At 39.0% G+C, this 23,140-nt stretch overlaps 2 protein-coding genes across 3 annotated transcripts in view; one reads left to right on the top strand and one right to left on the bottom strand.

Annotated features, from left to right (window-relative positions):
* Positions 1–333: 333 nt before the first annotated feature.
* Positions 334–2,951, bottom strand: LOC135479622 (uncharacterized). Its single transcript, XM_064759512.1, has 2 exons — positions 2,790–2,951; positions 334–1,907 (listed from the first exon to the last, which is right to left on the bottom strand). Exon 2 carries the CDS (start codon positions 1,899–1,901, stop codon positions 585–587), a length of 1,317 nt encoding a protein of 438 aa, XP_064615582.1. The 5' UTR covers positions 1,902–1,907; positions 2,790–2,951; the 3' UTR covers positions 334–584.
* Positions 2,952–3,097: 146 nt separating this feature from the next.
* LOC135479678 (U2 snRNP-associated SURP motif-containing protein-like) overlaps positions 3,098–23,140 on the top strand; it is a 40,188-nt gene continuing 20,145 nt past the window's right edge. The window contains exons 1-12 of one of the 2 annotated variants that reach the window (XM_064759580.1): positions 3,098–3,192; positions 4,484–4,582; positions 5,794–5,908; positions 6,483–6,530; positions 8,661–8,776; positions 9,693–9,763; positions 10,170–10,306; positions 10,642–10,718; positions 11,125–11,290; positions 12,185–12,399; positions 15,968–16,011; positions 20,685–20,789. In XM_064759580.1, the coding sequence (XP_064615650.1) occupies positions 3,148–3,192; positions 4,484–4,582; positions 5,794–5,908; positions 6,483–6,530; positions 8,661–8,776; positions 9,693–9,763; positions 10,170–10,306; positions 10,642–10,718; positions 11,125–11,290; positions 12,185–12,399; positions 15,968–16,011; positions 20,685–20,789 (1,238 nt within the window). In that variant the 5' untranslated portion in view covers positions 3,098–3,147. The remainder of the gene's footprint in view (positions 3,193–4,483; positions 4,583–5,793; positions 5,909–6,482; positions 6,531–8,660; positions 8,777–9,692; positions 9,764–10,169; positions 10,307–10,641; positions 10,719–11,124; positions 11,291–12,184; positions 12,400–15,967; positions 16,012–20,684; positions 20,790–23,140) is intronic. The other variant, XM_064759582.1, reaches the window with a different exon arrangement.

Genomic DNA, 23,140 nt, shown 5'->3' with positions numbered 1-23,140 from the left:
ACAAGGAATCACATTATAAATACATTGTTCGTACAACTTACATTCCTGCTCAATCTTTAACAAAAACATTTCACCATTTCCCCAGTGGCTCATTTTACAAGGCAGGCACAACTCTATGTCAACCACACTTAGCCTAATTCTTCAACCTTTTCAACTGCCTCTGCAGCCAATATTTTGAAACATTCTTAGAGAACTGTGGAGTGTACAGAAATAATCTGCACAGTTTTACGAAGCTTCCATCTCTATATATAATGACACAAATAAATCCTTTTTTGCATCAGTTTCATAGTAATTGTATGGACAAATTCCACTGATAAAGTGCTTTGCTGGTTGAAAAGGTTGACGATTTACACTACAATGTTGCAAATCTGTTCACTATCTGAAGTCATGGAAGTTACCCTGGGCAAATCTTTTGACTTTTTTGTAAAGTGGACTCCAGGTGTGTGCTTTTCTTTATGCGCACCTGACCAATTCTTTAATTAGAGATCTAACATGACCACGTGGACAAAAAAGCTATATTTCCATTAAGTTATAATGTTTCTTTTTCCCCCCTTTTTTATTAAAGTATAAAACACGTTTCTATTTCAATCATACACTGGACCAAACTGAAGGTAGTTGATCAGTCTGTTTGGCAGTGGCAAAGATGCAATTCCTTCAGGTGGCACAACCTTTCTTAGCAAGATGCGGCAATGATTCTGTAAACTCTGGTCTAGTGGTAGTTTATACACAGAAATGGAGGCCCCATAGGGGCCGGTCAGAGCCATGTACTGACCAGTGAATGAGAAAATTGGCGTGATACCTGCGTAGAAGTTGTTCATGAACACATTGCGTACAACACAGTGCAGGACCTCTAACGAGTCCGGGTTGTACAGGTAAACCTCCATAGGGCTGATCAAGTCCAGCCTGAGCGTCATCAAAACGTTTGTCAGCGATGCCAAAACAGCACCACCAGGGCTGAATGCTATATGATGGCTGCCGTGAACGCGGTCTTTGGTTTGATGCAGCACTGACTTAGTCTTGAGATCGTACACCGCAATACAGTCTCGGAATCTTTGAGATGTGTAGTTACCGAAGGCGATGCGGCTTGACTTGTAGCGAGGGTCAAAAGCAATGCTGTACCAGTATTCTGACTGGTGGATATCTTTGATCAAGTGTGTCACGTGACTGACTCCAGTGCCTATACTGATCACGCGTATGTCTTTCGTCAAGCAAAGTTCACTGAAGGGATCCTCGAAGCCACGGACAGCGTAAAGAAGATTTGGCCGCAGTAAGTACAGAGATGCATCCGGGCTGATGTAAGCCTCGTAAAGGCAAGGGTGCCGAGTGAAGCTATCTTTGAACGTCGATCGCACGCGCCCAGTAGCTACGTCCACCACCAGAAACTGTATATCCCCAGTCCCCATGTCTGTAAACTGCACAACGGCTGTATTATCCCTGAATCCAATCACATACCACTCAGGAACGCGAAACGGCAAGATGTATTCTCCATGCCCTGTCAGCTTCTTGATGAGCAGCTTTCCACGACTCTGCTTGCGGTATTTCATGATACGCTTTCTGGCTGATGGTGTTCGTTTAAAAAGGAAGCCTCTGGTGTGTCTTTCATCGACATCTGGTTGAATAAGAAACTGGTAGCCTTGTGTGCTATGAGGCTGCATGTTTCTAATGTAAACTTGCTTGACTCTGTTCCTTGGTTTAGACTGTAAGCAGAAATTCACATCTGGATCAAAATGAAACATAGAGCAGATGCCACTGACCCAGGAGCAGATATCGCACGTGTAGACTTGTGTCCAGTCAGCGGCAGTGCGTATCCGGTCCATATCCACGGCCTGTGGGGACCCAACATCATCCGCATCACCCCAGTCCTGATCCTGAAAACTGGGTCGAGTCTGCCGACCTCCCATCCTTGCCTGAAAAACATAAGTACAATCTGAATTATTACCATTCAAAGGTTTTAACATTAAGATTTGAATTTATTTATTCTATTTGTGCTTTATGCTGTACTCAAGAATGTTTCACTTAATATGACTGCAGCCACCATTATAGTGGGAGGAAACTGGGCTGAGCTGGGGGGAAAACCAGTTCCAAGTATGTCAGTTTGACAGTAAAGAACATTTACCACTGTTCACATGCATATGTGGTCTCTGTAGTTAACTGACTTGATATAAGACTGGCTGAACCAAAACATCCATGGCAATCACATCTGTTCGTGAAAAATTATAACATCGCAGTTCGTTAGTTCTGGAGATGGCAGCCACTGTACAGTAGACAAGACAATGTTTTCACTGCTGTGGATGAGCAAGTGAGAATATTGGTGCTCATAAAACAGCAAATGCCCGGATGTCTGCGATTTCAAATATGTAATACATGTTGAGAAGCCAGATTATCACTCTCAGCATAATAAGAGCCCAGGAGGATGATCTATAGTTCTTGTTTTACATTTACTTGGTCGTCACCAGCTTGTATTGTGTTAGCACCAATAAAAGAATTCATGCAAATCTGAAGTTGAAATGTGTTATATTAACCCATCTTAAAATTATTAGGCCTACCAAAGCAACACTAAGACTTTTGGTTGTTTGTACACCTCATTTGCATAACATCGATTAATGACTGGTCAAATGGTATCGCATTTCTTTGTGTTTTTGCAGGTGACTGGACTTACTTTGATGTTTAGTGTGCATGTATTTATTGGCCATTTGAATCCACAGAATGATACAATTTGTATTAGGGTGAAAATGCAATGCAATACATGTAATTTGAAAAACATTTTCATCCTATCTATTTTAAATTACCTTGGTTTATCCCTCTGCAGATTTCTGCGGAGGACGGCTAACAGGCAAACCCTTCGGCCCTGCGTCCTTAATCACACAAGAGATGCTCCGATCCGGCTTATTCATTTAGATAACTCAAATTTCAACGCATTACTCTCCCGTTTTGAGTTTGACACTGAACAAAATTTCGTCTGCAGACGAATGAAAAATAGCGCCATCTAGTGGGGATACTCGAACAATCGGGGCCCTTTGCGCAGATGCCCTCATTTCTTTTATGAGGAGGCATATGATACATCTGCCAAGGAGAGTTCATTCCACACGCAGAGAAATATGGCTGGCTAAGCGTGAGAGAGAGAGAGCACAGAATTTTACCTCCAAAATGAGTTTTCCGGGCAAAAGCATGTTTGATTCGCCCAAAATGAAGGTAGCTTTATCCCTTTACTCATCTTACGCTGCATAGCCGATAGCATATCTTTTTCATGTTTGATTTGAATTTCAGTTTGTTAGCACTCGTTATGGTGATGGTGTGAACATTTGAGTTACAACAACAACGTTAGGGACTTAACCTAATTTTTAAAAATCTGTTTTACTCAATGTCGCTTGGATAATTTCTTTTTTAATGAAGTTTTCCTGCAAAGTGACGTTCAAACACAAATTATGATGGGTAAAATGGCCAGCTGCAAAGATTTGTAGTTGTGGAATAAAGGGGGTCAATTCGTACCTCAGTTGCTCGGAGAGTCGGCTACATAGTACTACATAAGAAACCGGCAGGGAGTAGCTCTGTAGGGCTGTGATTCCGCATACTATCACAGACCTGTCTTGTTCCATAAGCTTACCTTGAATACCTCTGTACTTCCCTTGTTGGCTTTAATACACTACTACTATGCTGGCTTCCTCTCCGGCCGTACGTGCGAAGGTCTGCAGCAACATGCGGATGGTCGTGGGTTTCCCCCGGGCTCTGCCCGGTTTCCACCCACCATAATGCTGGCCGCCGTCGTATAAGTGAAATATTCTTGAGTATGGCATAAAACACCAATCAAATAAATAAATAAATAAATAAATTAATATACTACTGGGCACCAAATAATTTGTTTGTCCGTAGTCTTAGTCGTCTCAGCTGTCAATTCCAGGTGGGTGTTCCCATGTGTTATCACTAATAATTTCGCACAAGGCTGTGTGCGTGTGGACACTTCACTTGCATAAATCAGTGGTAAACAGATGACAAAGTGAAAGATGCATGTCACTTGGGAATTAAGGTATACATGGTATAGGGCTAGGAACAACATTGAACAATATAGGGCCTATGAGAAATACGAGTTCTCGGGAGTTCCGCATGGGGCTCTTGCGCATATACTGGGAGTTGGGGTTAGGACCCTGGCGGTACACAGCCTTCGTGCATGAGTGCTGGGCGAATGGAATGATTTCTAATCCCACTTTCCAGTTTACGCATGAGCGCCCCCCTACTCGTATCTCTCTCAGGCCCTATTTAGCCCAGAAAGACTCCAACTCCTGTTATACTGGCCTAGCGTTGCTGGAGTCTCAATGCAAACAGTGTTAATTTTGTACTTAACGAAGGTCTTGGCTGTTTATCAAACAAGTCTCCTACAAATGAAAGACATATGCCATTAATACTTCAGGTTGTCTAGTTTTACAGAATAAAATGTTTGTATTTTTTTCGGGATAACATATTTTGGCAACATCTGTTTGACTTTCAGTCTATACCAGAGAGTAAACTGAAAGCATTCAGCATTGGAACAATGAATGCTGGCAAAAAGGCATTATCAAAGAAAGAACAAGAGGACCTCCGTAGAAAGGTGAGTCTCAGAAAACACAAAAATAACTCAAAAGAAATGTAAATAAGTAAAACATACTTTTACCAGTACGCAAAAAGCATTTTATTGAAAAAAAAAAAAAAACTGTGGAATTCAAACGCATTTAATATGTTAAGCAGTACATGTACACAAGGTTCACATGCGGCTTTGAAAGCCTGGAAATTCCTGGAAATTAGCAGTGGTCAGTTCAAGGCCTGGATTTTTTGGAAAATGAGAGTTTTAGCCTTGATTTTATTGTCAGTGGCCTTTGCAAACATCCTGTTAACAAGTGCTCCTTTTGAATCTGTTGTGATAACTTTTTCAACGGAAAGGCCTGATGTAAAATTTTGTCTCAAACTTGGGAATATGGGAATATTTGGTCACTGAAGTTTGCCTCAATTATTCAAGCAATGTTTGAGTTATGCTTTCCTTGTGGATGCCTAATGAGTTACACTTACACTATAGTCCATCTAGATGGACTCTGTGTGCTATTTCAGAATTCTTACTTTCATTGCATCAGTGCCTCTCAAACAAAGGGCCACAGATCTGCGAACTCCAACTCGATGTGACCGATCTCAGTGAAATTTACGCTGACGGCACCCAAACTTCTCTGAACTAAAAATACGAGTTCTATTTTATGCCTTTTTGGCATAGTTTTCTCAAGGATTTCAGTGCTAAAACTCAGTTGCCTTTCAAACCCAGAAGTACATGTAGATCACATGACACTAAAAAAAGGGTGTTGACGGTGAGGTTCCAGCAGTCAACCTGATCAGTGTGACCACAACGCAGCGAGTTAATTAGTTTCATCAGTGAGGATAGTATCAGAGATCCGACAGTAAAATTACATGTAAATGAGCAGAGGAGATGAGTTAGACTGCCATAAGTTGGAAGGAAATGGGAGTTTGAAATCTGCGCCATGTTTTTTGAGAGGCGGGTGTTAGAATTTTGAGAATCTTTATACACGGAGAGTGAGTGAGTACTTGGGATTTAACGTCGTACTTAACAATTTTTCAGTCCTGTGACGACGACTACACACTGAGAAAGAAATACAAGACATATTAATACTGCCAATGTAGCTGTTAACAAGAATATTGAAAACATCTTTTCTTCCATGGCCAAAATCATTATCCAGTTTGTTTGCGCATCCGTGCCGACTTTCATGTCCAGTATATTGATCCATGTGCATAAAATAGAGTTTTATCTGTTTTGAACAGGCCGATGAAGAAGCCACAGCCCAAGTTTATCAGGAATTCCTGGCATCTTTTGAAGACTCAGGCAAACATGGCAAAACCTGGGTCAAGGGGGGATTAGTGAACCCAGAAAAAGGCAGTAAGTACAAACAGCACGCGTTACCACTATCTGTGGGTATGTCAGAATTGTTAGAATGTCCCCGCTGTCAGGTAGGATTCCCTGGTTCAAACCCAACTCTGGTCATGCTGAGGACTTGACAGTCTTGAACATGTACTTCCTCAATGGGTGGTCATCATAAGAGGAAAAGATATATGGGCCAAGCACTGGTTAATTGGGTGTTCATGCTGAAGTCCACCCAACCCCCGCATGAGTTACATCTGTGTACACCCGTAAGGGGATTGTTGGGAGGCAAGGCAAGACATTTACACTTTAAACCTGGCCTGACTGTCGAAAAGCGAGAACACAACAAAACTGAAAACTTGAGAACCACCAGTAATTTAAGACAAAAATTGAATCTTGTGAACAAGGCTTTACATAGGCTTGATTGCCACGAGAGCTAGTGCTGAAAGCATTCTTTTGCCATGGCATTTAAAGCTTGGTGAATTGGGCTCCCTGGTTCAGTCTAACAGCTGTGTAAACTGACATGTGGCAAGTGGAGAGTGACCTATCATTGTTCCCCTTTGAACAATGGCTTCCATTTTTATGCTTGTAGACTCTGGCAAGCATAAATGGAAAAGGTCATCTCATGATCCCGGTGAACGTAAGTATCTCTCAGTCCTGTCAGTCTTAGGTGTGTTTGTGTGGCTTGTTAGAAATGCTGTCACTGTTTTGGCTTGTTAGAAATGCTGCCACTGTTTTGGCTTGTTAGAAATGCTACCACTGTTTAGGCTTGTTGGAAATGCTGTCACTGTTTTGGCGTGTTAGGAATGTTACCACTGTTTTGGCTTGTTAAAAATGCTCCCGCTGTTTTGGCTTGTTTAAAATGCTACCACTGTTTTGGCTTGTTAGCAATGCTGTCACTGTTTTGGCTTGTTAGAAATGCTACCACTGTTTAGGCTCATTGGAAATGCTGTCACTGTTTTGGCTTGTTAGAAATGCTGCCACTGTTTTGGCTTGTTAGAAATGCTGCCACTGTTTAGGCTCATTGGATATGTTCCCACTGTTTTGGCTTGTTAGAAATGCTGTCACTGTTTAGATTCGTTGAAAATCCTGTCATTGTTTTGGCTTGTTAGCAATGCTGCCACTGTTTTGGCTTGTTACAAATGCTGCCACTGTTTTGGCTTGTTAGACATGCTACCACTGTTTAGGCTTGTTGAAAATGCTGTCACTGTTTTGGCTTGTTAGCAATGCTGCCACTGTTTTGGCTTGTTAGAAATGCTCCCACTGTTTTGGCTTCTTAGACATGCTACCACTGTATAGGCTCGTTGGAAATGCTGTCACTGTTTTGGCTTGTTAGGAATGCTACCACTGATTTGGCTAATGAGAAATGCAACCACTATTTTGGGTTAGAAATGCTGTCACTGTTTTGGCTTCTTAGCAATGCTGCCACTGTTTTGACGTCTTTGAATTGTTACCACTGTTTTGTTTCATTGAGAATGTTTCCACTGTTTTGACTCATTACGAATGTTACCACTGTTTTAACTCCTTAGGAATGCTGCTATTGTTTTGGCTTGTTTGAAATGCTACCGCTGTTCTGTCTTGGGAATGCTACCACTGTTCTGTCTCACTAGGAATGCTACCATCATTTTGACTCATTAGGAAAGCTGCTATTGTTTTGGTCCGTGTTTTGGTTGTTTGTGTATGTTTGCCCTGAGAGGTAGTTCAACATTGATTATAGCACATCATTGAGGACAGAAATGGTTGACTCACTGTGTCTTGGTTTCACTTTATAATCAGCTCTAATTGCATGGAATATTTCTCAACTAGTCAACCTGATGATTCAAATTGCAGTAAAGGAGGGTTTTTAATTGGTGAAAAATCGTGTGGAGCATATCTTGTGATTTACCTTGAAGGAGAAGAAAACTTAAAAATGATGCCAAAATCAGATGGAAGAGCATCAAAACTTATTTGCAAATATGGTCTTTAATATTTTTTTTTTTATTTTTTTTTTTTTTCAACAGAAAAGGGTATTTGAAAATATTTTTGTATGGTGGGTATTTGGGACCAGCTTTTGGTATTTATCAATGTGATGCTTGTCTAATAAATTTATTTGAATGTAAATTTGTTGTTTATATCCAAACATTCATTTAACCTAAATTATGATAATATTTATGAACATATTAAAAATATAAATATGATCCAAATTGAGGTTTAATACATTTTTTTTTAGCTGAAAGGAACAAATTCTAGTCCAAAAATATTTATTAAACCTGTGTTACATCTTCATTTATGACATTATTAAACAAAGATTATTAATACCAAAAGGTGGTCCCAAGTGCCCACCATACAAAAATTATTTTCAAGTGTCTTTTTCTCCTTGAGGAAAAATCAGAAAAAATATTGAAGACAACATTTAGGAATAACTTTTCGCACTCTTTCATCTGAACTTTGGCGTTATTATGTTTTCTCCACCTTTAAATCACAAAAAATTTCATGTAATGTTTTACCACCTTAATACATATAACACAATAGTATCATTAGTATGGTTCTTCAAGTTTTTTTTATGTTTACAAGGTATTTATTCACACATATTCCGTGGAGATTGATAGATTTATAGTGTTTGTGAAACCCCCAAACTGGCCATCCTAACCAATGTAGTGCTGTGTCCAAAATCAAATTAAGAAGGTGCATAACACCTGTTAATGCATTCCAAGTGTTAGAGCTAGCGTTCATTCAGAAAGACATGAACCTGTTACATGTACAATTCTTCTGTGGCCTTTCATCGTTACAGAAGATTCACCTAGAGAACAAAGGGAACGTCTTTACAAACCAACATCCAAACTGGCCGAGTTGGCGAGTACATTCCAGTCTACCAAAGAAGAACAGAGAAGAGAGGAGGAAAAAAATGTGAGTTACGTTTACTGCCTGTATTTACTTGTATTATCTTGTGTTATTATTACGAAAAGCATTGCAGACTATCTTGTTGGAGAACACCCAAGTCCAGGTGCTGCTTACAACTAAGGGTTGTAAGCCTCAGGTGATTGTAAATCTCCACCATCGTGGTTGAAACCTTAACTTACAATCGACACACTCTTGCGCAAAGGAATTGTAAGTTATGATGTTTGTCACTTACAGTGTGAAATTAAAGGAATTGTAAGTTATGATGTTTGTCACTTACAGTGTGATATTAAAGGAATTGTAAGTTATGATGTTTGTCACTTACAGTGTGAAATTAAAGGAATTGTAAGTTATGATGTTTGTCACTTACAGTGTGAAATTACTATCGGGTCAACCCAGTTGTAAATGTCTACAGTCACCCCAAAATTAACCCTTAAGTTCAAATGCTTGCCTTAGGTTAACTGTCTCAGACATGTCAAAAAGAAGTTACATTTTTTCACACATTGCTTTTTCTTAGCTGCTGAATCATTGTGATGTAGAAATCTTTGAAAATGAAGGCAAAAGAAGTTATTGCCCGGTCAATTTACACCGGCCACTGTTATGTACGAGTCCGATTTGGAGTACGATTGCCATTGTCTCTTAAGAAAATTAACATTGCTCTTTAATACTGTTCCTGTGTGCAAGCGGAGCAACTTTTCAAATCAGTTGTAAGCTTAATTGTAGGGTCTACAGTCAATCGTAGCTACAATCTTGTTGTGCCAGTTTCTTTAATACATTCGTACAGCTGACAGCTGATGTGGGTTTCCCCTGGTTTCCTCCCACCTCTACTTCCCTACTGGCCTCCATCATATAAGTGAAATATTCTTGAGTACGACATAAAACGCCAATCAAATAAATATAATGTGCGATATCTCCACTTTTATAGAGAATGTTTGCCAAGAAGAGGGAAGAGAAGAAGAAGAGTAACCTGGAGTTGTTCAAAGAGGAATTAAAACAGTGAGTTGATACCCACCATGCTTTGAGCAGAATAATGTAATGCCTTGCTTATAGAGTAGTATGTTATACATCTTAATTGAAAACCCTTTACTACTCTAGCCTTGAATCTTTCCACATTTTTGTGGAAAATGCAATTACAGAAGTCTGGACTTTAGGTTGAAGAATTTGGGAATGATCTGTGATATGTGTTGTGTGGGGTGTCCTGTTTGGTGTCTTAAGTGTGTAAGGGCAATGCAGAAGTCAACTTTTTGATGCATGGGTGTCATGTTGGGTGTCTGAAGTGTACATGGACATTTCAGAAATCAGCCTTATGCTCTCTTTGGTGTCATGTTGGATGTCCGAAGTGTATATGGACTGTCAGAGAAGGGTATGAGTTAAAACCTTGTTTTTGTTTTTTTTTTTGTAGAATTCAGGAAGAGCGTCAGGAAAGACACAAATTAAAGCGATCGATAAGAGATGGTGGCATAGATGACTCCCCTAACTCCCCAAGCGAGAAAAGATTGGATGCTTTCTTCTCAGATGTTGGATTTCCCAAGGGACAAGGTGATGATTCTCGAAAGTCTGAATATATTTCTGAAAGACACAGTGAAAAATTTTATATTAAAGTTTTTTGATTTTGGCAGGCTATTTTGTGCACCTACCTGAACAGCGCATAATAGTCTTCAAAAACTTAGGTTTTATGTTGTTCCATCTAAATTAATGTTTTACTAATCATGATTGAGGATTTTTGGAATTTAACGGAAAGATTTTCCATTTTAGAAGAACAGAATGAAATGTGATGTGTTGTTTTACAGAGTTTATTTTATACTTTATGGAATTTTAGATGGTTGATTATGCAGGTGTGAACTTACCCTTTATTACTTTCGTTTGCTTTATAGGCGACTCCGCAAGAGGCTCGTTTGACCCAGGTGACGAAAACACAACAAACATTTATGTGGGGAACATAAACCCAAAGGTATGCTATTAACTGTGGTATTATATGTAAGCTTTTGTTCTTTTCTATAGCACATCATGACTTTCAGCTACAGTGTATTGAAGATGATTGACGGAAAAATGGAAGTTCTTAAGACATATAAAATATGCCTCAAATATGAAAAATTTCTTCGTTTTCATTCAAACCATGCTCTTTGGTTAATAGTACCTTATGGTTACACTAGAAAATAACTTCTTACTGCAATTTGAACCTCTTTGCATAGCCCACCAGATTTTCCATTGGTTGGATTTATCTGGGTGGCTCTGTATAGTATTTTATTTCCACACATTGTTTTAGTGAAATAATCTTAAGTGGGGTCGGTGGGGGGGGTCAAGCATGATTCATTCAGATGCATGATTTTAATGTCCATTTCTGGTTTTGGATGAAGATGACAGAGAAAGAACTCTGTGAAGCATTTGGAAAATACGGACCACTGGCCAGTGTGAAAATAATGTGGCCAAGAACCGATGAAGAACGCAGTAGGGGACGCAACTGCGGCTTTGTGGCATTCATGAATCGTAAAGATGGCGAGAGGGCCATGAATACCCTGCGAGGTGAGATCTTCCGGGAAATCAATGAGCTTCACTTAGTCAGTTTCCCAACCATTAGTTTTTGGTTAAAGTCTTCGGTGGCTTGGTTGTTGAGGTGTCGCATGCCCTTGATTAATGAGGCTACCTGTTGAGATTCCACCAGTGAGGTTGCGTGTTCAAATCCATTGCTTGCTGTTTCAGCCGTAGCTTTAAGTAATGAGTTTTGTCAGGTCCCTACTCTGGTTTGCTACACCCAGAAACATGACTGATGACATACATGTGAAAAAGTCTTAAGTGTGCCATTGAACATACATCACTCAATCAATCAATCAATCCCACCAGTTCTTTTGTGTCCCTTCATTCTTCAGGAGATTTGGCAGGTTCTTGGCCAAAAGACTCTGTTGTGGATTCCTCCTCCTTTAACCTGATAGTAGTGATATATTAGTGAAGTATTATTTGTTTAAGTTTGCTACTTGAATAAACTTTGTTCATAGTTAATATCAAGGTTATAGAATTGGTGGATGCACCTAATAATGAGGGGAAAGTTTAATCTGTTATACATTTAAAAAAAAAAAAAAGAAAGAAAAAAAATAGGAGCAATTTCCTTTTGTAAATTTTTTATTATAATCAGGGGTGAGATTTTTCCTCTTAGGAAATTTTTTTGGGTTTAGAAACATAGTTTAAAAAATGACGATGGATTTTCTTTTTGGACTCGTCTTTCTCATGACAGAATCTCGAACTTTATACATGTATTTGTGCATGTTAATCTTCTTTTTTTTTTTGTGGGTGGAATGAACGCACTTAACAAGTTTTCGTGCTATAATTTGAAGCCAATTCCATACCCAACGCATGGCCGAAGGTATTTGAATGAAACTAATCGCGCATGCCTCTTGAATTTTCTAACTGTTTCCTAAGCAGGTAAGGATGTGATGGGATTTGAGATGAAACTTGGCTGGGGTAAGGGGGTGCCTATCCCGCCCCACCCTGTCTATATTCCTCCTGCTCTAGCGGAGATGACAATGCCTCCCCCTCCCTCGGGGCTGCCCTTCAACGCCCAGCCGCATCGCCGCTCCCAGGCGGAGAGGAAGTATGGCAGTATGAGAAATAGGGACGAGAAGGAAGACTTGGAGAAGGTACCTTGTTTCTTACCTCACTCAACAAAGAGTTCAGTTTCATCAAAACTAGCCTAAGGTATTTTGAAGACAGTGCAGTGGTTTAGTGACAGAAAAGCTTAGCTTACTGTCACAGGAAATTCTCCTGTGGTGGGACAGGGTATATACTGATCCTTTTTTTATTCACACTGCAGTAATGTTTTAAAACCTTGATAGCAGATGTCCTTTAAAAGAAATGTAGCAATAATTTACCCCATTACATCTCAAGGAGGAGAAGTATCACTTTCAGTTCCTTTTGTATGTTTGCCATCCCTGGTGCATACTGAACAGCAATTTCCAAATATTGGTCATCGGGGGCTGTTTCTCAAAAAGGACTTATGACAGTTGTAGACTCTCAAGTTAAAAAAATTTGTGACATCATTGTTTCTCAAAAGAAATTTACGCCCTCAAGAGGTTGCAAATTCCGCGCCCACGATGCGATGTTGTATGTCTGTTGTAACAGTGAATAACCTGCAAATAGGTCAGCAGATGTGGCCCACAGACGCAGCAAAAAGCACCTGTCTAAACAGTAACCCACTACAGAAAATGGACTAGAGAAGTTTTCGCACACGACACCGCCTTTCATCGAAGCTTATGATGTTGTTGTTGTACATATTTGACCTTTTTGCATTGAAGAGTTCCACTTTTTGTCCAAAACTAGGTCACTGAAAGGTTGTAGAAGTTTCGCCTGCTTTAAAGATTTAAGACATGCTTTGAGAAAATGATGTACTAAAAAACATTAGTCTCCAGGATTGCTGTGTACTTCTAACACAGACAACCTGCTGAAGCCTCACGTTGCAGACAGGTTGCATTTTGACTGGTTCCATGACGTGGTAATGACACACAACCAGTTGATCTCTCAGAGTGAGTGATGATAGAGACTACTTGTAGTTTGACTGGTTCCATAACAAGGTAATAACACACAACCAGTTGACCTACCAGAGTGAGTGATGATAGAGACTAGTTGTAGTTTGACTGGTTCTATAACAAGGTAATGACACACAACCAGTTGACCTACCAGAGTGAGTGATGATAGAGACTACTTGTAGTTTGACTGGTTCCATGAAGTGGTAATGGCACACAACCAGTTGATCTCTCAGAGTGAGTGATGATAGAGACTACTTGTAGTTTGATTGGTTCCATAACAAGGTAATGACACACAACCAGTTGATCTCTCAGAGTGAGTGATGATAGAGACTAGTTGTAGTTTGACTGGTTCCATAAAGTGGTAATGGCACACAACCAGTTTACCTCTCAGAGTGAGTGATGATAGAGACTAGTTGTAGTTTGACTGCTTCCATAACATGGTAATGACACACAACCAGTTGATCTCTCAGAGTGAGTGATGATGGAGACTACTTGTAGTTTGACTGGTTCCATAACATGGTAATGACACACAACCAGTTGATCTCTCAGAGTGAGTGATGATAGAGACTACTTGTAGTTTGACTGGTTCCATGACGTGTTAATGACACACAACCAGTTTACCTCTCAGAGTGAGTGATGATAGAGACTACTTGTAGTTTGATTGGTTCCATAACATGGTAATGGCACACAACCAGTTGATCTCTCAGAGTGAGTGATGATAGAGACTAGTTGTAGTTTGACTGGTTCCATAAAGTGGTAATGGCACACAACCAGTTTACCTCTCAGAGTGAGTGATTATAGAGACTAGTTGTAGTTTGACTGGTTCCATGAAGTGGTAATGACACACAACCAGTTTACCTCTCAGAGTGAGTGATGATAGAGACTAGTTGTAGTTTGACTGGTTCCATAAAGTGGTAATGACACACAACCAGTTGATCTCTCAGAGTGAGTGATGATAGAGACAACTTGTAGTTTGACTGGTTCCATAACATGGTAATGACACACAACCAGTTCATTTCTCAGAGTGAGTGATGATAGAGACTAGTTGTAGTTTGACTGGTTCGATAACGTGTTTATTAATAATGACACACAACCAGTTGATAATCTCTTGATAATCAGTTGAATGATCATAGTGACTGATTGTAGTGTGACTGGTCCCATTGAGAATATATTATGGAAAGACTGGTGGCACTTTGGTTTCATTGAGATAGATTAACAGCATGAGTCCACTTTACCACTAAATTTCACTGCTTCAGCTTTAGGCTAGTTTTGATCAGAAACAATATTGATTGTTTTTATTTGTCTTGATTTCTGTTTTGGTTGTACCTTCATTCCAGGTAAGTCCATATTTGCAGATTTTCTCTTGTAGGAGGTGCAGTGTAAGATTTCACTGTCAGTATTTTTGCATCAATTTCTGCTGTTGTGTGAAACCAAGTTGACTGATTCTGACCTAAATTGTTGGCATTCATTCTAAGTTGACAAATAAATTTGAATTAAATTTCTCACATTGACAGCTCACTTTTTTAAAGTAATAGTTACTGCATCTCTAGTTATTACCATTCCCCTCATGTTCTGAAGAATTTGTTTAAATTTTCTTGTGGGATAGGCCACGATGTTGTGGTCTTTGAAAGGGAAGCAAAAAGAAATACATGTAGTTGTTTTGGAGAAATCCTTAAATCCTCATTTAAGTCACATTAGGATTGTAAATTGTGTAGCTTCACATCAAACTGTCTCACTTATGTTTAAATACATGATGTTTGATCAGTAGAGTTGTCCTGCAAGATACCAAGGTTATAAAAGTATTTATAAATACAACAAATTTGTCTTCTCTTTTTCCCACTCATTAAATATTCATGTCCCGCCTCTTCTGTCACTCAAAATACATCTGATTTCAACAACCCAATAGAAGCCAGTTATGATAATCAGAAATTATAACATGAATCAGAGTTTACAGCTTGCACCAGAAATAATTTAGGCTTCTGACTGACCCTGGAGAGGAGGGTGACATGAATATCTATTGAGAAGGACAAGCGCTGAGTAAAGAACAGTAATTCTTCAACGTTTTTGCATTGTTTGTAAGATGTTTAGTAAAGCATATTTTGAGGGCAATATTCTGTGTTTAATGATAAAATTATACTTTTTGCAAAGCCCTGAAATTGGCCAGCCCAACCAATGTAGTTTTGTCCCTCAAATCAGGCTGAAAATGTGCATGGATTGAACTGAAAGTCGCTTCCTGAAATGCGAAAAGGTTGAGGAATTCAAGTTGGGTGTACATCTCGGAGTAACTCTGGTGTCTTGTCGAACAACCCTATGAAAAAGAATTGATCACTGAAGAACACATTGTTTATTCATTAATGATTATTGCATATGTCATTTATGTTGATGAAGTTGAATATTAAGCACTTTCACGGCCAGCTTTGGATCTTGTGCACCAAGAGCTGACTTTTCCTAACTTTTGGTCATTTTCTAAGAAAGGGTGGTCATACATTGTTTTCATAAATAAATTAAGTCTTCTATCTACATTGAAAAAGTGAACAAATAAAAAAACACTCCAAGTTTATTTCCAGTTTTTTGGTGCACAAGATAATAAGCTTTCAGTGATTTTGTCTTGCAATTTTTTTTTTTTTTGAATCTGTTCCCTTTTCTAATCCTTCCCTCTGTCGTTTTTTGATCGCGTCTCTAGACGTTAGCCAACGCTGTTGTCAAAGTGGTAATCCCCACGGAAAGGTATACCTCCATCTTCTGTTTTTATCTTCTTCGACTTGTGATCTTATCACGTAACAACAACAACAGGAGCAGTACTTTTGTCTGTTGTGTGAAGGCAAATAACCAGGGGCTAGGCTGACAAGAATTTCAAAAAATGTTTCTGATTGAAAAAAAAAATCTCAAAATCCACCCCTCCCCCCCAAAAAAGCAACCAGAACATAAAAAGGCAAATACAGAATATTGGTTCAAGTATTATGGTTGCAATACATTTGTTAATTTCAGAGTCGTAATTTAATCAAACCCTTATTTATGATAACTCTGCATGTCCCACATTTAAACAGTTTCAGAAGTGAAAATTTTTGTTGGTATCATGAAATAAAATAATAGGATAAAATAAGTCCTCATTAATATATTTAGCTATGGAGATCTAGCCCCTGGTTGTAGTAGGGCGTTTAGAAGGTGTTTTAGGGGCCAAACTGTTGGATGGTTGGGAGTGAGAATTATTGGAGGTTATGCCAGATGAGAGAAGAGATGAGCTGCAGATGTGTCAGTAACCATAGCGATGGCAGAGAATAGACGTGCTGTGTAAAGAAGTTACAGTTGTTAGTAGTAAAAGCATACTGGAAGAAGATTTTGTCTCGTAATGTATTTTGTAGCTGATATTTTCTTGGTTTCTGCGATGCCATGGCCCGATGTGATTTACTGACAAACATTATGAAAATTATGTGAACAGAGCCTCATGAAAGCGTGTCCAGTTTGTTTTGTTTTCATTCACATTACGGTAAAACTGGTCAAAAATGGGAGAAAAATATGTATTTTTTGATATCATTTTTTAGCAATATATTTTTTGGTACCGTTACTTTTGTAAAAGGTTGTACACTGGCGCCCACTTAATGATATGTTCATGTAGCGTGGCAGGCCAGGTGGAGAAACAGGCATTCTTCGTGTTTAACAGTATTTAAAAGCTGCAAGTGATAGATATCATTTAGATAATAACGATGTAAAACACCAGTCAAATAAATAAATCATTTAGATCGTAGTTTTTTGGGTTACAGTATTGTTTTTAGGAGTCACTAACTCTTTCTGGATGTAGCACAAACTCCACTGCTGAAAATTGGCTGAGACCGTGGGTTCAACACCTGGGTTGTCTCAGCCAATTTTTGGTGCCAAACTTAGTGATGTGTGTGGAAAGTGTAATTTCTATAAATAGGAATGACAATACTGTTACTTAAAAAAAGAACTTACTAAATGACATCTACCAATGCAAGGGATTTATACACACATTCTTGTTTAACAGCAGTAATTTCATCAATCAGTCAGTAGCTGGTTTGAATTCTCTTATAAATTAGAGTAATTAAGGTAGTTCAAGAGAATCAGGTGTGTTTAAGACAGAGAACAAATGGAACAACGAACGATCTTTGAACAGATTAGAAAACGACGCAGATAGATTGACATATGTTGAATATAGTACAAGACTTACAGCAAAGAGCATGAAACCAGAGCAGCGACAACAGGGAGTGTGAAAATTGGTAAATGATCACATGTAACCAGTGAAATATTGCCTCCTGCCATCTCCGTTAGGTTTAAGTCTTCGTGGAAATGCTTAAATAGTAGCAAATTACAAGTACCTTAACACTATGGCTAAGTCAGAATAAGGGAAGGAAAATACACTGATGTTATTTAGAGTGCAATATTTACACTGTTAGTAAGGTCATTACTGCCCGTCACCATTCTGAGAATCTGAGACTTGTTGCTGCCTTGCTTGGCGCTTGGCACTTAGAGGTTAGAGCAAGGGAACATCACTGGTTGGCGCAGTGTCAGTATAATGTAACTGGGTGAGGTGTCATGTCTGGTGTCCTCAATATGATTCTTGCATTTCAGCAGCACTTTGGCTGCATGCACACCCTGCCACAAGAAGACCTAGTATATGTGCACACACCTTACGACTCGTCCTCGTCATATGACTGTAAATTGTTCAGTAGGACATTAAGCTCCAAGCATTCATTCATTTATTCTACCAATCTGATACTGTCATGATGCGTGATGAGACATCTCCACAGCCTTGTTTACACAAACATGCACCAACATGCACATGCTATATATTATTAAGTGGGTCAGTCTTTGTATACTTTGTGAATTGTTCAATTTTGCTGTCAGTTTATAGTAAATTTTGTGAACATTATTGTGGCTGTATACTTCGTGAAATTTTAAACTGAAATGTTATTGTTCTTCACTGAATAAGATACTGTTAAAATCTGTAACTTAGGCTGTATATGCATGTGTCTGAGGGAGAAGTGTGATAAATAACGTCAAATTTCGTAAATGACTTTGTTCCACATTTTGTCCAATTCTGAGAAGTCTCTTGATGTTAATGGAAAGATTTTTTGAGGTGAGTTTAGAAAGTATGATGATGATACGCCTCGGGAAAAATGTAAATTTCAGCAACTAAAGTAATACTTTATGACATTTATTTGCCTCAAAAAATGCACTGATTGAAATGCGAAATTTTAGGTCATTTCCAGTAGCTCAAGCAAAAAGAACCAAGTCTAGGTATAAAATCATAAGCTGGGCACATGGATCAACTTGTCTTTTTAACATTACGATCGTGTAACTGGTGGTCGCCACGGTAATAACCAGCAGTAACTGGTGGTTGCCACGGTAATAACCAGCAGTAACTGGTGGTTGCCACGGTAATAACCAGCAGTAACTGGTGGTCGCCACGGTAATAACCAGCAGTAACTGGTGGTCGCCACGGTAATAACCAGTGGTAACTGATGGTTACCATGATAGTTTCAAATCCGTAACACTAACAGGACAGAGTGCTTGGGGGCCATTTGTTTTTGTACATGTATTTATGAATAAGATGCAAATTTCTCAAATTAACTTATTGTTTGTATTTAATATGTAAACTTTACCTATGCTGTCTTTAAATCTATGTCAGACTTGACTAAATTTGTTGGTTAAAATGGTTTAAACTTTGCCAAAATGTGAGCAGCTTGTTAAGGAACTACGTCTAATCAGCAAAATAAAAAGGGTTCTTAGACATACAAAAATTAATGTTCAAAGTATAAGACATAGGGGTCGCTTTTACACCCTTTTACATTCAACTTTGTGAATTCATTTTTGGAACTTTTCTTGCAAATCACTCTGCCTTGCAGGGTTGTTTTAACACTGACAACACATTTTCAGTGGTAAGTGGGGTTTCATTCACAAGTAAATGGATTTTCAAGTTCTCTAAAAGTGGCCCCTGCTTTGCACCCATGTTAGTTGAGATAAGGGCATGTTCTATTGATCATTATATCTTTTTTGTTCGTCTGTTTAGATGTCATGATTTCCTCTTCTTATGCTTAAACTGAATTTTTTTTGTGTTTCTGTGTGTAGAAGAATTTTTTGTGAAAAGATGATACTTTGTATTTTATCTTGTCAGGTTTTGCTTAATAATTATTGGAGATAGAGAACCTGATTACCAATTAATGTAGGCTTTGTCATTTATGGTGTTATCTCCTCTGGGTTTGTAATCAGTTGATTACACCATCCTCAAGACTTTTACATGGAAACAGCAACTCTTCAGTTTATTGGTGGAGCATACTACTAAAGTAGAGCCTGGAGAAAGCAAAAAGAACCCTTTGCTAGATACCCGACACAATTCACCACATAGTCCATTGTCTTGTGATTCTTTGCATTTAGAAAGTATTATTGGAAAGTTCTCTCTTTTTTGGGGTAAATGAAAACAGTTTCCAGAAGCTGTTCATTCTCTGTAATGCATTACAAATCGAGGGGACATAACAGCTATTTCTTAACGTGTCGGTTTGTTTACTTTCGAGACGGTAATGATGTTTGTATTGATTATTGTGCATTTTGAATATTGCGAACAGAAACACTCTCTTGTGAAGGTATTTAAATTTTTTTTAAAGAATACCTGATTTAGTGCTGCTCGGCATATATAGTAGGCCTAGTGTGTGAAATGAAGGAGACAACTTGTGCTCTTACTGAATTTCTTTTAACATCAATCTGCAAATGTTTTGGTCAGTTTTTGAAAATGGCCTCTTTTAGTGCTGAAGAAATTTTTTCATTGGAAATGTATTATATGTTTTTTCTTTGTGTGGATAAAAATTGACTGTGCTATGAGATACTCTAGTAGACATGTATGTACATAACATTAGGTGTCAGTTTTAAAGACTGTTATGAGTTATTTTTTGAGTGATATTTGTGTGAATTTGTTCGTGAATTACCTGCCTAGGAATCATCATTTCTTTTTTCATGCGTAATTTTGGGCACGAACCATTATATACAAATTAATTTAGAAGCAAAACAACATTATTTTGAGGGACTTCATTTAAAGAAAGTTATATTTAGCTAACGTGGGCTTCTTCTAAATAATATTTTTTGGCAAATAGAAACATTGATATTCTTTTTCTTGAAAAAATTCCCTTATTCTTCATAGGCATAGAATAAACTGAAAGGAAACATCATTTACATGGGAGTTTTCATAATTATAGGATTCAGAGAAATTGGTTTGGGGGGCGGGGGGAGGGGGGGCTGCAAAAACTAAAGCATTTTTTTCTTTTGGCTGTTAGTAAATTGCTGTTCTCAGGCTGTAATTTGTTGCCTTGGTAACAGTGTGAGAATGAGGCAGGGAGTGTCACGTGACCTCCGTGTGCGTGGCGGGTGGTGACTGAATTGTTCCGTTTCAGGAATTTGCTGTGTTTGATTCACCGAATGATCGAGTTTGTTGTGAGGGAAGGTCCCATGTTTGAGGCCATGATCATGAATAGAGAGATTAACAACCCCATGTTCAGGTGAGTACCCCTGTCACGTGACCTTCTGTATTCAGAGCACTATCACCTGTAGTCTATGACATACATCCTTCATCCTTGAGGCTAGAAGTCCATCCCATCTGTCGACATAGTGCTTTTTTACAATGACGTTTGTTCCACATTGGTATCCATCACATAAATATAGCGAGACGAAAAGTCCTATCATTTTCCCCGTGATTTTAGAGTTACATGGTTAATATGAAATGAACAAATGAAGTCCTTTAAAGCCAGTGTCCGTTTTTCATCAGCAGGTTCATTTTGAACCATAGTATACATAACAATTGCATGAAAGCTGTGTCGAATTAAATCCCGGATAAACTGAAATGCCGAATTGTGCCAACTGTCATTGGTAACAGATTTCATGGAAACACTACGTGAATAGATAGACCGGATGCATAAATCTACTTATGAAACAATTCAGATAATGTGATAGAAACATCTCTCTGTTTATTTCCCCAGTGTCAGGGGTATGTACAGCATGTCTGCTCGGATACAACCCTTTACTGCGCAGTCTTTTTCTTCTGCGTCTCGGAGTATATGTGAACTAGTTATGGCTGTTTTTGAATAGTATGGATGAATGCCAAGTTGCCATAGAGACATGCTGTAACTTGCAAAAATGCACACCATTCGGAAGCTGTTCAGCTGTAATGAACAGAGGTCTTACTGATGAGTTAGTTTGCTGTTCTGTACAATATAGCACTGCTCAAAACCAAAATCGTCTCAGAAATTAGCTTGGTATTCGCAGACATTTGATTTGTGAGAACCCTAAAATCAAAAGTTTTTGTGGCTTAAAAGAGACACCAAATCGGTAAAGAATTGGGAAAAATAAATTCCTAAAGCCTGTGATAAGCAGTTGACGCGAAGTGAAGAGCTTAAATCAAGCAAATTTAGGCCAGGAAGTTAACTTTCTCGTTGTCCCCAAACCACCATACAGTTCTTGGCCTAAGGCCAGATATGCAAACTTATTTGAAGAGCCATGAAGGCATGAGGTATGTCTGTTAAAGCTTACAGAAGCATGCCACTGGCCCCCATAGTACAATTGGTAGCACGTCCGCTTTGGGAGCGTTAGATCCAGGGTCAGTCCTGGGTCAAGTCACACCTAAGACCTTAAAAGAGGAAGTTGTAACTTCCTGGCTTGGCGTTCAACATGAAGGGGATAGTGCATCAACAGGTTGACCCATATCAGTATAATGGCTCGGGTTGGGTGGCTTACTTGTCTTTTGAAGCGGGATTTGATAAAAGAGCGGTGGAAATGCGTCCTGCAACAAGGAGGCACATTACAAGCACTCTAAGGATCCCTTTGTTAAGTACAACGTTAAAACCCAAGCACTCACTCACTCACTCACTCACTCACAGAAGCGTGCCATGCTGGACCTTTCTAGGGTTTCTGACTGAAAGGGACCTGTATTAAGAGACGAATGAAGTGAAAGACAGCATGTCCCATATCACTGTGTGAAATGATCCACCCCCACCATGCCAGGTCTGTCATGCCATGCCATGCCATGCTGTCTCTGTAAAGCTGTCCACAGAGTTTACCTTCCAAGTTAATCAACCTCCTGAAACTGTATAATATTGACGCCATGTTTGGATAACTGTCATGTTCACAATTGAGACAAACATGAGATGAGGAAATCCAGAGAGAGTAACCAAACATTTACAGTGAAAGGCCATTTGCTGGAAGCACATTGCGACAGGCTTAATGGGTTTGTGGGAAATTCAAGGTACATGATTATAGCCTCGGCATCAAAGACCAGGCTCAGTCATGAAACAAGACTAAAAGTAGAAGAGAGGGTATCACTATTTGCATAAAGGGAGCACCTGCTAGCACCTGCCCATGGAGCATGCAGCATACAGCTACTGAGAGCCAAGACCATAAAGAAATGCATACCCGAGCCCCACTCAGTCATGTCAGTCTTTCAGTATTTCAAAGTGATGAGCACCAGGACCTGTGAAAAATAAGAACCAAAACAAATAACTGTTGTAGGCCTGTTTCAGTTTTCTTGGCCTGAGGCAATGTTCGGAGTCTGAGGGAATTTAAGAAGTCATATCATCGTGGACTTTCAGAAGATCAGTATGAGCTGCTTAACGGAAAGACATTGAGAACACAAAATCTACAAACCAGAACCCTAAAGAAGAAAGAAAAGAAACATTGTGAAAATACCAACTATTGGGTTTTTTTTCAACATTTAAATATGGTTATGACAAATATGAGTGCCAAGAGAGTCATGTAACAGCACATTGGTGAGGGCCACATGTCCAAGGCAAATCTGCACTACAAGCACTTATCACATTTAATGATTTTTTGTCTTCCCTTTAAGTTAAGTACGATGATC

This window comes from Liolophura sinensis, chromosome 12 (assembly GCF_032854445.1).
Source record: "Liolophura sinensis isolate JHLJ2023 chromosome 12, CUHK_Ljap_v2, whole genome shotgun sequence".
NCBI classification, from domain to species: Eukaryota; Metazoa; Mollusca; class Polyplacophora; order Chitonida; family Chitonidae; genus Liolophura; species Liolophura sinensis.
The sequence above is the reverse complement of the archived record's forward strand: the minus strand, read 5'-3'. Positions and strand labels throughout refer to the sequence as shown.